The sequence below is a fragment of the Thamnophis elegans genome, chromosome 11, assembly GCF_009769535.1.
Source record: "Thamnophis elegans isolate rThaEle1 chromosome 11, rThaEle1.pri, whole genome shotgun sequence".
Classification (NCBI taxonomy): Eukaryota; Metazoa; Chordata; class Lepidosauria; order Squamata; family Colubridae; genus Thamnophis; species Thamnophis elegans.
Genome location: NC_045551.1, coordinates 33,443,839 through 33,457,114, shown reverse-complemented (window position 1 = coordinate 33,457,114; position 13,276 = coordinate 33,443,839). Strand labels below are relative to the sequence as shown.

Here is a 13,276-nt window from a genome sequence, read left to right as displayed (position 1 = left end):
ACAGGGCTCTTCCCTTCGGCCTGGCCTCGGCCCCACGGACCTTCACAAAGGTCCTGGCTGCTCTGGCGGCCCATCTGAGATCAGTCCCGGTCCGCCTCCAATGTTATTTAGACGATGTCTTGCTTCAGGCGGGCTCCCTGTCTCAGGCCGTTTCAGATCTTCGGCTTACCATTCGGAGCCTCCAGGCCCTGGGGTTCTCGGTAAACTTCGAAAAGAGCCATCTCACTCCTTCCACTCGCATTCTGCATCTGGGGACAGTCATAGATTCCAAGTTGGGGGAGGTGCGTCTGTCTCAGGAGAGGCAGGTAAGCCTTCGTCAGCTGGCGGAGAGCGTTCGCACAAAGAGCTCCGTTTCCATCCTCTCTCTGTCGCAGTTATTGGGCGAGATGGTCTCTTGCATAGGGATTGTCCCGTGGGCCAGGCTCCATCTTCGGCTCCTTCAATGGGAGCTTATCCCCTATCAGAGGGGACGAATGAGCAATTCCCTTCAGACTCTCCGCATCTCGGCGGGAGTCCGTGCATCCCTGGCGTGGTGGCTCTCCCCGGCCATCCGGCAGGGGTGTTTGTTCTGGGAGCCGAGCAGGGTGACCGTCACCACGGTCGCGAGTCTGTTCGGGTGGGGGGCCCTGGTGGGCTCTCGGATGGCTCAGGGCAGATGGACGGCCTCGGACCTCCGTCACAACATCAATTGGCTGGAACTGAAGGCCGCGCGTCTGGCACTGAGTCACTTTCGCTCCTTGGTGGAAGGGAGTCATGTTCTTCTCCTGACAGACAATGTGGCCACCAAGGCGCACATCAATCGTCAGGGCGGGACCCACTTGAGAGCCCTCTGGCTGGAGGCTCTGCGATTGGGGTCATGGGCGGAGAAACACCTGCAGTCGCTGATGGCGGAGCACATCTCGGGACTCTCCAACGTCCAGGCGGACTGGCTCAGTCGAGCAACTCTGGACAACGGCGAGTGGCAACTCCACCCGTCGCTGTTCCGGGAGATCTGTCGTCGGTTCGGGTCCCCCCGGGTGGACCTGTTTGCGTCTCCCAAGAACACACAACTCCCGCGTTTCTTCTCCCATTTCCAATCCAGCTCGGCGGAGGGCACGGATGCCCTCAGGAGCCGGTGGCCCCCGGGCCTTCTCTATGCCTTTCCCCCCATTCCACTCATCCCGGGGACCGTCAGGAAGGTGGTGACGGAAAGGGCCTTGGTCATTCTGGTGGCCCCGTTTTGGCCCAGGAGGCCCTGGTTTGCGGACCTGGTTCAGCTGTCGGTGACTTCCCCGTGGAGGATCCCGCAAGGGGAGGTGGTCTTACGGCAGGGGGCCCTGATTCACCCAGAGCCTCAGTGGCTTCAGCTGACCGTTTGGCTCTTGAACGGCAGCTTCTAAGGGGGGCTCATCTGTCTTCCGGGGTCATTCGCACCATCGAGGCGGCCCGTCGTCCCTTGACGACCCGCATTTATAACTCCACCTGGGCAGCGTTCATCCGCTGGTGCTCCCCCAAGGGCATCTCTCCCGACAGAGCCACCATTCCCAACGTCTTGGATTTCCTTCAGAAGGGCCTGGAGGACGGGCTCTCGCAAAACACCTTGCGACGCCAAGTGGCGGCTCTGTCCTCGGTCTTGGGGGGGGGCGGGGTCTTCTTCTCTTTCCCAGTCTCCTCTGGTCAAGCTGTTCCTCAAGGGGGCGGCAAATCTCAGGCCTCCCCCCGTTCATAGATTCCCCACGTGGGATCTTCCGCTTGTCCTCAAGGCCTTAACGGGAGTTCCGTTTGAACCTCTCCGCTCGGTGCACTTGCGCTTCTTATCACTGAAGGTGGTCTTCCTGGTGGCCATCACTTCCGCCCGGCGTATATCCGAGCTGGGCGCCCTGTCTTGTAAGGACGACCTCTGTCATTTTCACCAGGACAGAGTGGTCCTTCGCCTTGACCCGGCATTCATCCCCAAAGTAAATACCCCCTTTCACAGGGCTCAGGAGATCGTCCTGCCCGACTTCTGCCCGAGTCCGTCCACTGACAGGGAGCGTCTTTGGCATCGTCTGGATGTCCGCCGTGCCTTGCGGATCTACCTCCGGCGGAGCAAGGATTTCCGCAAGTCGGAGGCCTTGTTCGTCTCCTTCCTACCTGGAGCTCTGGGTTCGAGGGTGTCCTCGGCTACCATCGGCTGTTGGCTGCGTCAGGCCATCTCAGAGGCCTATGTGGCCTCAGGGCGGCCGGTTCCGTCGGGCATCACGGCGCACTCTACCAGGAGCGCGGCGACCTCGGCAGCGTGGGCCACGAGGGCCCCGTTTGAAGACATCTGCCGGGCGGCTACCTGGGCCACTCCAACCTCGTTCATCCGGCATTATCGTCTGGATGCTTTTGCGTCTGCGGACGCGTCTTTCGGTCGTAGGGTACTACAGGGGGTGGCGGCTGAGGCTCCCCTTGGGCCCTAGAGTTTCTGTTCTCCCTCCCTGGGACTTTAGCTTGGGTATGTCCCACATGTGACCATTCCCTCCTCCCACTCTGGAAAAAGGACGTTGGTCTTACCTGAACGTCTATTTTCTGATGGGAGGAGGGAATGGTCACAACCCGCCCTGAGTTCTGTCTGTTGGGGCCAAGGGGAGGGCCCGGGGGGTGTTTCCCGGGGTTGTTGTGTTGTTGTTTCTTGTTTTTCAGTTGTACCATTCATGTTCGAGAATCTGGGCTAGCAATGGACAGGCACCGGTATTTATAGATTTCCTCTCAGTCTTGGACCAATCAGGCTGTGATAAAACCCACGTGTGACCATTCCCTCCTCCCATCAGAAAATAGACGTTCAGGTAAGACCAACGTCCTTTCTCTGCCCCAATGACCAGCTGGGTAGGTGTGGCTTTGTGGTCATGTGACTGGGTGGGCATGAACATTCGATGGGTGCTTCGCCTTAATGTTACAATGTAATAAGGGTTAACCGGAGAGACAGTTTCTGTAAGCAGGGCAATAAAGATTAGGTTAGAGACAACACCAGAATGTTTCCTTCCTGCCTGCCTTCTTTGCAGGATTAGCCCTGTAAAATGGAAAAAAAAACCAAAATGAGATTTCTTCCAACAACCCGTTCTCTGAACTGCTTAGAAAGTTAACAACTGGTTTTCCGAATGGGTGCAAATTGGCTGAATCCCACCACTGCCTTGGGCCATACATAGATAAAAAGCCAGGTGTTCACAGGTGTGGCAATTTGAACATCAGGGGGAACTCATTCCAAAGGGCAGGGGCAGGAATAGAAAAGGCCCACTTCCTAGGTCCTAGGTGGCATTGTTTCAGAAAGGGAAGTTGTGAGTTGTGCCCATTCTGCACAACCTTATTTTGTCAGTATGATATTGGGTTGTTATGCTTATAACTACCAATTTTGTACCCTGGATGTGCTGTTTTTCTTATCTAATTTTAGATGCCTTGTTTTTATACAGCAATTAGCTTTAACGAGAATTTGCATTTTGCAGGCTTTACACTCTTTTGAGGCAACAAGTTTTCTTTGTTCTAATGCATATTAGGCATGAAAAACACTAGGTGACACATTAAGATTTATAGCAATCTATGTGTAGGCATGCAGACTGCTTTAAAGATAGGCTAAGGATATCTATGTTTCTCATGTGCTTGCTGGATAGAAGGTTAATTTAAAAATCTTTCTTTAGTAGACTGGGCATTACAAAAATCATTGTTGCATCCAGTGAAATTTGGATCTAAATGTTTTATATTAAAATATAGTTTTATTTTATGGAATCTTATATTTTATAGATTTTAGATTAGGGCTTGCACTTGCATTTAAACATTTAAATGCACTTTCTAGGAAGAAAAGCATAGAAAGAAAAATCAACATCCTTGGTAATTTCAGGCCACCAACTTCTGCCTAATACCTTACACATTCTGTATAATTTTCTACATTTACCCTGCAAAGAATTTCACATGTAGCATTGGTACTAAGCTGGCCAATCATTATAAATTTCAGCATGCACCAATAAGTGTGAAAGCTTGATTATCTGCCATCAAGTCATTATTGACTGATAGGGACCAAATTGATAGATTTTCTTCCTGACAATCTGTCTCTAACTGTTGTTTCAAAGCATGCTGCTCTCCTTGAATTATGAATTGTGGGAGGAAGGATAACTTTTACTTAGATGATGTGAAGAATAAATGAGATTGTGATACTAATGATTTTTAATTGTTTAACTGATAATGGATTGCGTAAAACAGAAGTGACCAACCTTTTCTAGTGTCAGAATTGCACTTGGTCTTGAAGGAGATACAGAAAATGAACATTGAGATCTTGGTTTAATTTAATTTTTCCCTCCTTTTAGCACATTAAAATTGACAAAACAGTGAGAATTTTTGATGGAGTTCTGGGCCACATATGTATAAAGGTTTACAACTCAAAACAGGCATCTGCACCACTGTCTCTACCTTTGCAGGGCATTGCACATATTTGAAATATTATGAGAACACTAAGTACACTTACAAAATAGTTGTCATGGAGGACGAGACTAGCTTCAAAAAAACTGTAAATTTATGAGGAAGCTTCATGCTGTCACATAAACATGAAGGATGCGCCTCACTGTTACCTCATGTTCTTCTGACTATATTTTTTGCCATGCCACCTGTTTTAATTGTTTTTCTAATTTAAATTTCTGAGGAAGTCAGATGGGGCATTGTAGAAGTAGCAAAGAAGATGCCTGCAAAGATTATAGCTCTCCAAAATGCTTTTTTGGGATGCTCAGATTCAAAATTTGAGGACCTAGCAATAAAATTCCAGCTTCAAGCTCCTGAAGAATATTATTTTCTCTGGCCAAGGAGAGACTAAAGCATTGAGGTATTAACTGCTTCTTCTTCATGAAAGTATCATTTTAAAGTGCTCTTTTATGCAACCTGTTTTCAGAATACTTATTGGAAATGCTTGGGGCTACATATTAAGAGTACAGAAAACAAAGCAGAATAACCTAAAAGGCAATCAAAAGTATATTCAAAAACTGAAAAAAACGCATTTCTTTTTTGTTCTAGGAAACTGATTTATCTATTTGTTTTTTAGTTTCTATAGTAATGGGTATTCCAACTGTCAAGAGAAAAGTAAAATCTTACCTTACTGAAACTCTTCACTCGCTGATTGATAAGCTGTCACCTGAAGAAAAATTGGATTGTGTTATGATTGTATTCATAGGAGAGGTAATTCAAATATTGTTTATTTAATTTATATAGCGGTCTATTTCTCATACATTACTCTCAGAGGCTTACAATGAAAGAGATAAAAAACAAAACACATAATTAAAATTAAACGCATACTGTAGCAGATGGGTATCATAAAACAACTGTCAACAAAACCAAGAGATGGGCTCTATCACACTTCGGAGGTCCCACGTCCCAGTACAAGACCCATTTTTAGGGACCTGTTAAAGGCCAGCAAGGTCAGGGTGTAACCTAATCTTAGGTGGAATGGTGTCCACCGGATGATTGCCACAACACAAATGGAGCTCTTCCTGGGCTCTACCAGCTGACCACCCCTGCCAGACTTGGAGGGATAGGTAGAAACAATTGGTGAGGAATGGTCCCATAAGTAATCCAGACTTAAGCCATGAAAAACTTTAAAAGTAACTACCAGTGTCTACTTAACATAGATAACCCACTTCTTTGACCAGAAGCTGTGAATCCAGGAGGACCTCCAGATTGTGCATAAGGTCTCTCTGCACTGTGCCACCCACCGAGAAACAAAGATGAAAGGTTCCCCAAACCAAAAGTTCCAAAAACACAAAGCCACTTGGCATTGCCTGTGTATCTGAAGCCTATTGAGTCCCATCCAGATTCCCATTACTTCCAGACACTGAGAGAGAATCTCATAGGCATCATAGCACCAAGTGGAGATGTAAAGCTGTGTATCATCAGCATATTGGTGATACCTCACCTCAAAGCTTTACTTTATGGCTTCCTGTAAATATTAAACTTTTTTTTAAAAATTCAAAATTAAAAGATATTTTTTCAACTCTGTTCTAAGGTTTATCTCTTAGATGTAATGTGGAGTTGGGTAGGGGTCTTGATAGAAGACAGATTAAGATTTTACCTATAGATCTTGGATTATCTGAACCAGATAGAAAAACCTCATTTCCATTTTATGTACAATGGATACAACCGAATCATCGAACTCATCAGTTTAGACTAGAGAAAGTAAAGTAATCCACTTCAAAGGGCCTTGTTTCACAGATAAGAGTACCCGATCATATCCTAAGAACTGTCTCTTTTTGCATGGTGTCCAAACAAAACTAATGTTTTCGTTGCAGCTGCATATTGCAGAGGAAATGTACTTGAAAGAATTGAGATAATGGGCCATTAGTATCAAATCTTCATTAGGTGCAGCTCTTTGAGGCATAAGATTTGTTGGAATTCATTCAAAAATTAAAAACAACCTCACATCTGATTCTGTTGTTGAAGTATACAGTAAGGCTTTTAATGGCCACCAGGTGAATTCTAAACAAACTGCACGAATGTATTGCTTTTTGGTGTGGAATGAATTGGCAAGGTAGAGAGTCATAACTGTCATAAGGGAAATTGCTAAAGCAAATTTCATTAAAATATATATGTGCTTCTTTGTGAAAGGACTTGAATTGCACAAAATGAGTCCTGTTGAATGTTTTACTGTTAAGGGAAAAGTTTGTTTGCTAAAGGCAGTCAGTTCAGCAGAAACAAGGCTGAGCTGTTATTTGTTCATTTAACATTGGAAGCTATTATGGCATTGAGCCTGGAGCAGCACTGAATTCAGGAATTATGTAGCTTGTGCAGTCTGCTTTTGAACTACATATTAAAAAGGTTAGAGTTCTACATGTGTAAGATTAAGAGACCAGCAATCCTGTGGGGTTTGGGTTTTGGCTGGGAGAGAAGGGGCAGGAAAATTCATCTTTGTCTGCTTTTTTCTGGATTTAGTTCATGCCTTTTATGGAAATTTATGGAGCTGTTGCTAGAGGTTTTGAACTTTTCTGGCTGATCCAAGAAACTAAAATTATATTAAATGAGTTGTGGATTAAGACATTTGCTGTTTATGAATGGTTTAGAACAATGTTTCTCAACACAGGCTGGGGAATGCTGAGAATTCAAGTCCATACTTTAAGAAATATGGACTTCAGAAGTCATTAAGTTTGAGAAACATTGCCTTAAACCAAATACATTGGATTATTGCTTTTCAAAACTCTCTTTTAATTAAGCCAGTTTTTGTATGTGGAGTAGTTAAAAGGTTTATAGGATACAAATAACTAAGATCAAATCCACCTGACATAATTTTTCATTATTTTTGTGTCTCTGAACTCTTTCAAATCAATCCAAAGTTGATTTTTCTACCATTTTTACGTCTGCTGCCCATGTAACATTGAGAACAAGTAGGATATACAATTGTAAAATAGTTCTCCTTGAAATTGCCCTGAGGTTCAAAAGATGGTTCTGAAAAGGTATCCTATATCATCCATTTCCTGTTTTCATCATAGAGTACAAGTCTTCATTGCGCCACTCCATGCAATAGAAAAGAAACACAGAAAACAGAATGACAGAGTTGGAAGAGTCCTTGGAGGACTTCTAATCCAACACCCTATTTAGGCAGGAAACCCTATGAAGGGATAGATGGGGAATTCATCAAATTTGCAGGTGACACCAAGCTAGCAAGAATAGCAAACACTCTGGAAGATAGGCTTAAGATACAGAAGGTTCTTGACAGACTTGAACATTGGGTGCTATCTAATATAAAAAAATCAATGGTGAAAAAAAGCAAGGATCTACATTTAGGCAAGAAAAGCAAAATGCCAGGAACAATATATGTGATACCTCGCTCAATAGTAGTAACTGTAAAAGGGATCTTGGAGTCCTAGTGGACAACTATTTAAATATGGGCTAGCAATGTGCAGCAGCTGCCAAAAAAGCCAACACAGTTCTAGGCTGCATAAACAGAGGGATAGAATTAAGATCACATGAAATGTTAATACCACTTTATAGTGCCTTGGTAAGGCTATACTTGGAATACTGTATCCAGTTTTGGTCGCCACGATGTAAAAAAGATGTGGAGACTAGAGTATAGAGAAGAGCAGCAAAGATGATTAGGGGACTGGAGGCTAATACATATGAAGAACCGCTGCAGGAACTGGGTATGTCTAGTTTAATGAAAAAAATGACATGATAGCAGTGTTCCAATATCTCGGGCTGCCACAAAGAAGATGGAATCAAGCTATTCTTCAAAGCACCTGAGGGCAGGACAAGAAGCAATGGGTGAAAACTAATCAGGGGAAGAAGCAAGCTAGAACTAAGGAGAAATTTCCTGACAGTTAGAACAATTAATCAGTGGAACAACTTGCCTCCAGAAGTTGTGAATGCTCCAACACTGGAAGTTTTAAAGAAGATATTAGATAACCATTTGTCTGAAGTGGTGTAGGGTTTTCATAAAAGGCATGAACTAGAATTAAACAAACATCAGTTCCCCTATTTATATTTTCAGTATATGCTCCATTCATATAAACCAATCTTGTGAGAAGGGAGAGCTATCTTCTATTTCTTTTTAAAATCTAAGCTAGCTGAGATGCTGAAAAGATACGTTAATGGCATTATTACTATTAATACAGCTACTTAAAGATACATGGACTTCAACTCTCAGAATTCCACAGACAACTTTGCCGTCTGTGGAATTCTGGGAGTTGAAGTTCATGCATCATAAAGTTGCCAAGATTGAGAAATGGTATTTTTCATAGAGGTTCCAGCCATGATTCTTGATTGCAGTGTATAACTTCTGGGGTGTACATGATTGTATAGAAAGGAATAGTTATCCTGAACCCAGACACTGGAATTGGAGAGGCAATAATATGCTATTTATGTAAGAAATCATAGAAATCATGCTGTGCTGATTTTTTAGAGAAGTTACAAAGCTAACTAGAAGGATTTTAATTGGGCCACCTTGATTCTTAACATAGTTAGAATGCAGTGGATGCTTTGCTTGTGTGTAAAAGTTGGGAGGCACAATTGGGCAATAACAACACAGATCATTCCACCATTGCAGTTCCCATTCCCCACTCCATTTTGCTTCAGTTGCAGAACAGAGCCAGAGAGAACCCATCTCATAATCAAAGAAAGCAGATATCATAGGGAAGGACAATTCAGAACTTGAAGGAGCAGAGATTGTACATGTGGAGAGATCCTGCTCTTTTTTCAATGCTTTTCTTTGTTCAGGTTCAGGTACAGTGCCCAAAATATATGTCCCTATTGTGTATTTGTGAATACCTATATTTAAACTGCTGCTTTTCTCAATCAAACATGGATCAGAGGAAAAAATCTTTTTCCAACTATCCTGCTTTAGATTTTGCCACAAAAACTGTTTAAATAATTGTGTCATTCACAATGGAGGCAAAGCATAGGTATTATATTACCATTCAGGTGCTGTTTGACCTCATGGCTCTAACACTGGAATTGCTTAATTAAAAGTAAACATGCTAAATTCAGCATGCTACTGTTGAATTGAACTGAATGTTCCGCTGACTATTATCTGTGACAAGAAAACAATCCTTTTGTATGGCATTTGTTAATGAATGAATACATTTGGGACATTAATGTCATGTTAGCCTATTGAAGAGCAAAAATGGGTGTACAAACTATGCAGTTGTCAAACCAATTATCCATACTATCTAAAAAGATGTTTTCTTTTCTTTTTTCTTTTCTAGACAGAACTTGACTACGTAAACGGTGTTGTGGCAAACCTTGAAAAAGAGTAAGTTTTTATTTATACAAACATTTTGGATTATCCATTTTGTAGTACACAGCTTAGAATCCAAAAGTATTTAGACATTTCTAAATACATTTTTGCAATGCATTACATCAATTCAAAATACATTACAATTAAATAGCTACATTGAACATTGAGATAATTTTTCTTCTAAAACAGCATAGTGTTACAATATAACATCCTGAAATGGATACATCCACATGAAATAAACATTGCATATACTACATTAAAGTTTTTTATGGTAGTGGTAAAATATAAAAAAGACCGTCTAGGTGCTTAAGAAATTAATATTGGTTGGTTCTGTAAAATACATATTTACCTTTGTAAACTATTCCATTGATAATTCTGAGTGGTTTGAGACAATATGCTGCATTGACTTTATGTAGAATTTTCAAGCTCAGAAACTATCAAAGGCTTGGTGAACATACAAGCCTTTTCAGTCTAGTGTGGCCCAAGGTGACAAAACTATAGTTTTACATGTAGGTTGAAATCAACAGTGGGCTTCAAATTTATTAACTTCCTCACTACCCTACATTTTGTTTCACAGCTGAATAAAAAATTGAACCCAAGTCCAAATTGATCACAGGTGTCTGAAGTACAGTTTCCTTGAATATAAAATAACAATGCTGACTTTTCTGACCCCAGATTTTCTACAGAAATTCATTCTGGTTTAGTGGAAATAATAGCTCCTCCTGCGTTTTACTATCCTGACATGAAAAATCTAAAAGAGACATTTGGAGACTCAAAAGAAAGAGTCAGGTAAGGGCTTTTTTTCTTGCACGTGTGAAACTACTTTGGTCATCACAGTAGATCTTAACAGAGATAGTCTAGGATACTGTTAACTTAGATATTGCATTTGAGAATACAGGATAAACTAGGCTCAGAATCAGGCTGCATCAATGGTGGGTTGCAGGGAGTACACTCCGGTAAGGGCATACCGGATCCTGCCCAGAGCACCGGGTACCGTTCTGGTACGGTGCTCCGGAGGGCCTGCCTGCCTGCCCGCACTCCTTACCTGTGCTTTAAACTTTTGGTGCTTATGCATACACACATGCGCAATGCTCCGCCAAGGAGCTGGAGCGTTTCAGAGGCTTGCAGAAGCATCACAGGCAGGTATGACACACCGCACGTGTGCGGCGTGCTGTGCGTGTCCACGTGGGTCCATGTGGGTGATGCTGGGGCCATTCCAACTGTACCGATTGGAACAGAATCCAGAACCCACCACTGGGCTGCATGTTTTGTATCCAGTAGTCTTTCCTAATTTAGATATGCAGGAACTATAGTTTTCACAGTCCTCGGCCATTGGCCATGTTGGTTATAGAATGTGAAACTGTCCATATACAGCAGTTGAGGAAAGACAGCTTACATTATTCTTACTATTACAGTATTCTTCAGGAATATTCATTTTTAAACATACTTCAGACATGAGTCTTGGGGAAAAGGTTTTTCCAATCTAAATCTTATCTTTTAGCTTTCGCATGATAATGTCAGTTTTGCTGTTGTAACCTTCTTTTGATCTGCAAATGTTAGCTTGGGACTGTGTTTGTCATTGGATTCGGAACTTTTTTGAGCTGCTACTGTGGTATTTGGTGACAAAGCAGATAAAGTGGAAATATAGTTTGGTTTAAATAATGGCTAGAAAAATATTCTACAATGGCTATTATTTCTGCAATCCTAGCACTAGAAGTACATGTTTCTTTGGTAATGTCTGCTAGTACCTGGGACAAGGTGCTCCCAGTTAGGACATGGGAGTATTTTTTCGTGATATTAGATACACATCAAACCCAAAGTAAATATGACACAGGAAAATCTTGAACAGTATCTGCAAGATTTTTGAATGACATCATCCAAACTTGCCCATCCACTGACAAAGGAAACTGAAAACCAACAGACTCCTATGCTAGAAAAAGGAGGATAGGGAACAGTGGTGGGTTCCATATTCCATTCCAACCGGTATGATTGGAATGGTCCCGGTGTCACCCACATGCATGCGCACATGCACATTCGTGCGGTGTGCGCATGTGTTGTAGCTGGAAACAACGCTTCCGCAAGCCTCCATGATGCTCCAGCTGCTCATGCACGGAAGCACCAACAGCTTTAAAACACAGTAAGGAACATGGGCGGGCGGGTGGGCCCTCCAGAGCACCGTACTGGAATGGTACTCAATGCTCCGGGCAGGCTCCGATACACCCGTACCGGGGTGTACCGCCTGCAACCCACCATTGGTAGGGAACAACTTGTCACAGAAGAATAGTGTGGAGAGTCCTCCAATGCAGCAGAGCAGATTTTCAAGAACAAAAGAATGTAGGAAACTGCATTAGGAAAGGACATTCAAAAGGAGCTTTCACCCACTGATAGACTTCCTGTGATGGGCCTCTTCAGAAGTTCCAGTGAAGTGGCGGGTGGTGATATTTGGGAATCAATGGGGGTGTGGGAGGGAGACAGAGAGATTACTTGTGTTCATTCATTATTAAAATAATAACTAAAAGGCATGTTTATGTTTCAAGCATAAGGTTTTCAAGCTTATGTTTTGTCTGCCTGCTCACATGCAAAGCCAATAACATTAAATATTTAATTTTAGATGGAGGACAAAGCAAAATCTGGATTACTGTTTTCTTATGATGTATGCACAGAAAAAAGGTGTATACTATATTCAGGTAAATTGTTTTTATATTTTGAATGTAAAAATGAATATTCAAAATATTTTTAAAATGTGTAATAGTGAACATTGGATAGTTAGTATTCCATAACACAACTATTTATCAAATGACCCTTTAGACCTAATATTTATTTATCATAATACCAATTATTTATAATACATTATTTTTTGTATGGGTGTGATCCGTGTGTAATAAGGCCATAGGAAAGAGAGTTACATATGTTTAGATTTTAGCCTCAAAGCATTTAATTAATTAGTAATTAATCAAAAGTAATTTTTCCCTGGAAAAAGACACAGGTTGGTATAGCTGAAGTGCAACGAGCACCTCTTTTTGTATGCTCTGATTTGTTTTGAATCCAAAGTGTTGCATAACTGTAAAGCTGGCCCAGCCATGTAAACACCCCTTGTTTAGTAACCTTGGTTAGTAACCATTTGCAAATACAACAGTAATAAACATATTTGTTTTTTGACCAATGTGCTCATTTTTATTCAAAAATTTGTACACATGAGTGTACATGAGTGGAATACCTGAGTAAGAGTGACACTGGTGTAGCTGTACAAGCTGACATGGTATTAATCAGTGATCTTCATAGCTTCTCTCTTTCTCTCTCGTTTGCTTAATGATCCAGTTGTTGGAACGGAACATGGTTGTTAAATGAGGAGTGGGTGTAATCTGTATGTAAAGCACAGAATTGCATGGAGAAAGGGAAGACTACTCCATCACAGCTTTTAGTATTTAGTATATAAATGAGAAAGCAAGATTCTCCATAGGTTTTTTTCCTTTTTTTTGTCCAGAATACCCTTGAGTTCACCTAGGCTTAAAAACATCTGAGGAGTGGAACAGAACAACTTTCTGGGAATCAACACTTTCCTTTCCTATGTTCTGA

At 42.2% G+C, this 13,276-nt stretch overlaps 1 protein-coding gene across 2 annotated transcripts in view; it reads left to right on the top strand.

Moving 5' to 3' along the window:
* The window catches only part of MGAT4A (alpha-1,3-mannosyl-glycoprotein 4-beta-N-acetylglucosaminyltransferase A), a 67,694-nt gene that overhangs the window by 34,275 nt on the left and 20,143 nt on the right, over positions 1-13,276 (top strand). For both annotated transcript variants that reach the window (XM_032226616.1, XM_032226617.1), the window contains 4 exons: positions 5,024-5,157; positions 9,669-9,715; positions 10,376-10,489; positions 12,312-12,387. In XM_032226616.1, coding sequence (XP_032082507.1) covers positions 5,024-5,157; positions 9,669-9,715; positions 10,376-10,489; positions 12,312-12,387 — 371 coding nt within the window. The remainder of the gene's footprint in view (positions 1-5,023; positions 5,158-9,668; positions 9,716-10,375; positions 10,490-12,311; positions 12,388-13,276) is intronic.